This window comes from Acyrthosiphon pisum, chromosome A1 (assembly GCF_005508785.2).
Source record: "Acyrthosiphon pisum isolate AL4f chromosome A1, pea_aphid_22Mar2018_4r6ur, whole genome shotgun sequence".
Classification (NCBI taxonomy): Eukaryota; Metazoa; Arthropoda; class Insecta; order Hemiptera; family Aphididae; genus Acyrthosiphon; species Acyrthosiphon pisum.
In genome coordinates this window covers 85,998,283-85,998,785 of record NC_042494.1, presented here as the reverse complement: position 1 = coordinate 85,998,785, position 503 = coordinate 85,998,283, and the positions used below count along the sequence as shown (strand labels likewise).

Sequence of the window (503 nt, the reverse complement as noted above, 5' to 3'; positions counted from 1 at the left end):
AAGTCAATTAAAATTTAAAACAAAATAAAGAAGTATCAAGTGTTAAATTACAATAAATCTATAATTTTCTGCATCTAAAGTTTTCATCTCGGAAAGCACATGATTGATTCCATCATTCTATAAATCAAAAATTAAATTATTTATATAAATATTGTAATGCTGATACATCTACCTGTTCATAAAATGTGTTTTGTATACTTAGATCAAATAAAATATAATATATAATTTAATATTATTAAGTATATAGTAAATAGTAAGTAATGATTAACAGTAAGTAGGTACATTGTATGGTGGTATAGTGTCTTCACGAGAACGTTCCAACTCCTTTAATAATTCAATAACTTTATCACAATACATTTTTTTTTTTAAATAATACTAGTAACTATACAAACTACTCGATTAACTGACCGCCGACTGTACAATTTTTTATTCATACAAATACTTAATCTATACAATAATGTAAAATTGACAATAATTGTAAGCTTTTAACTTATCGGTTGGCT

The 503-nt window shown here is 23.5% G+C and overlaps 1 protein-coding gene across 1 annotated transcript in view; it reads right to left on the bottom strand.

Annotated features, from left to right (window-relative positions):
* LOC100168322 (DNA replication complex GINS protein PSF1) overlaps window positions 1-465 on the bottom strand; it is a 4,995-nt gene extending 4,530 nt beyond the window's left edge. Inside the window, exon 1 of the mRNA XM_029487670.1 lies at window positions 283-465. Within this exon, the coding sequence (XP_029343530.1) occupies window positions 283-357 (75 nt within the window). The 5' untranslated portion in view covers window positions 358-465. The remainder of the gene's footprint in view (window positions 1-282) is intronic.
* Between the last annotated feature and the right edge of the window lie 38 nt (window positions 466-503).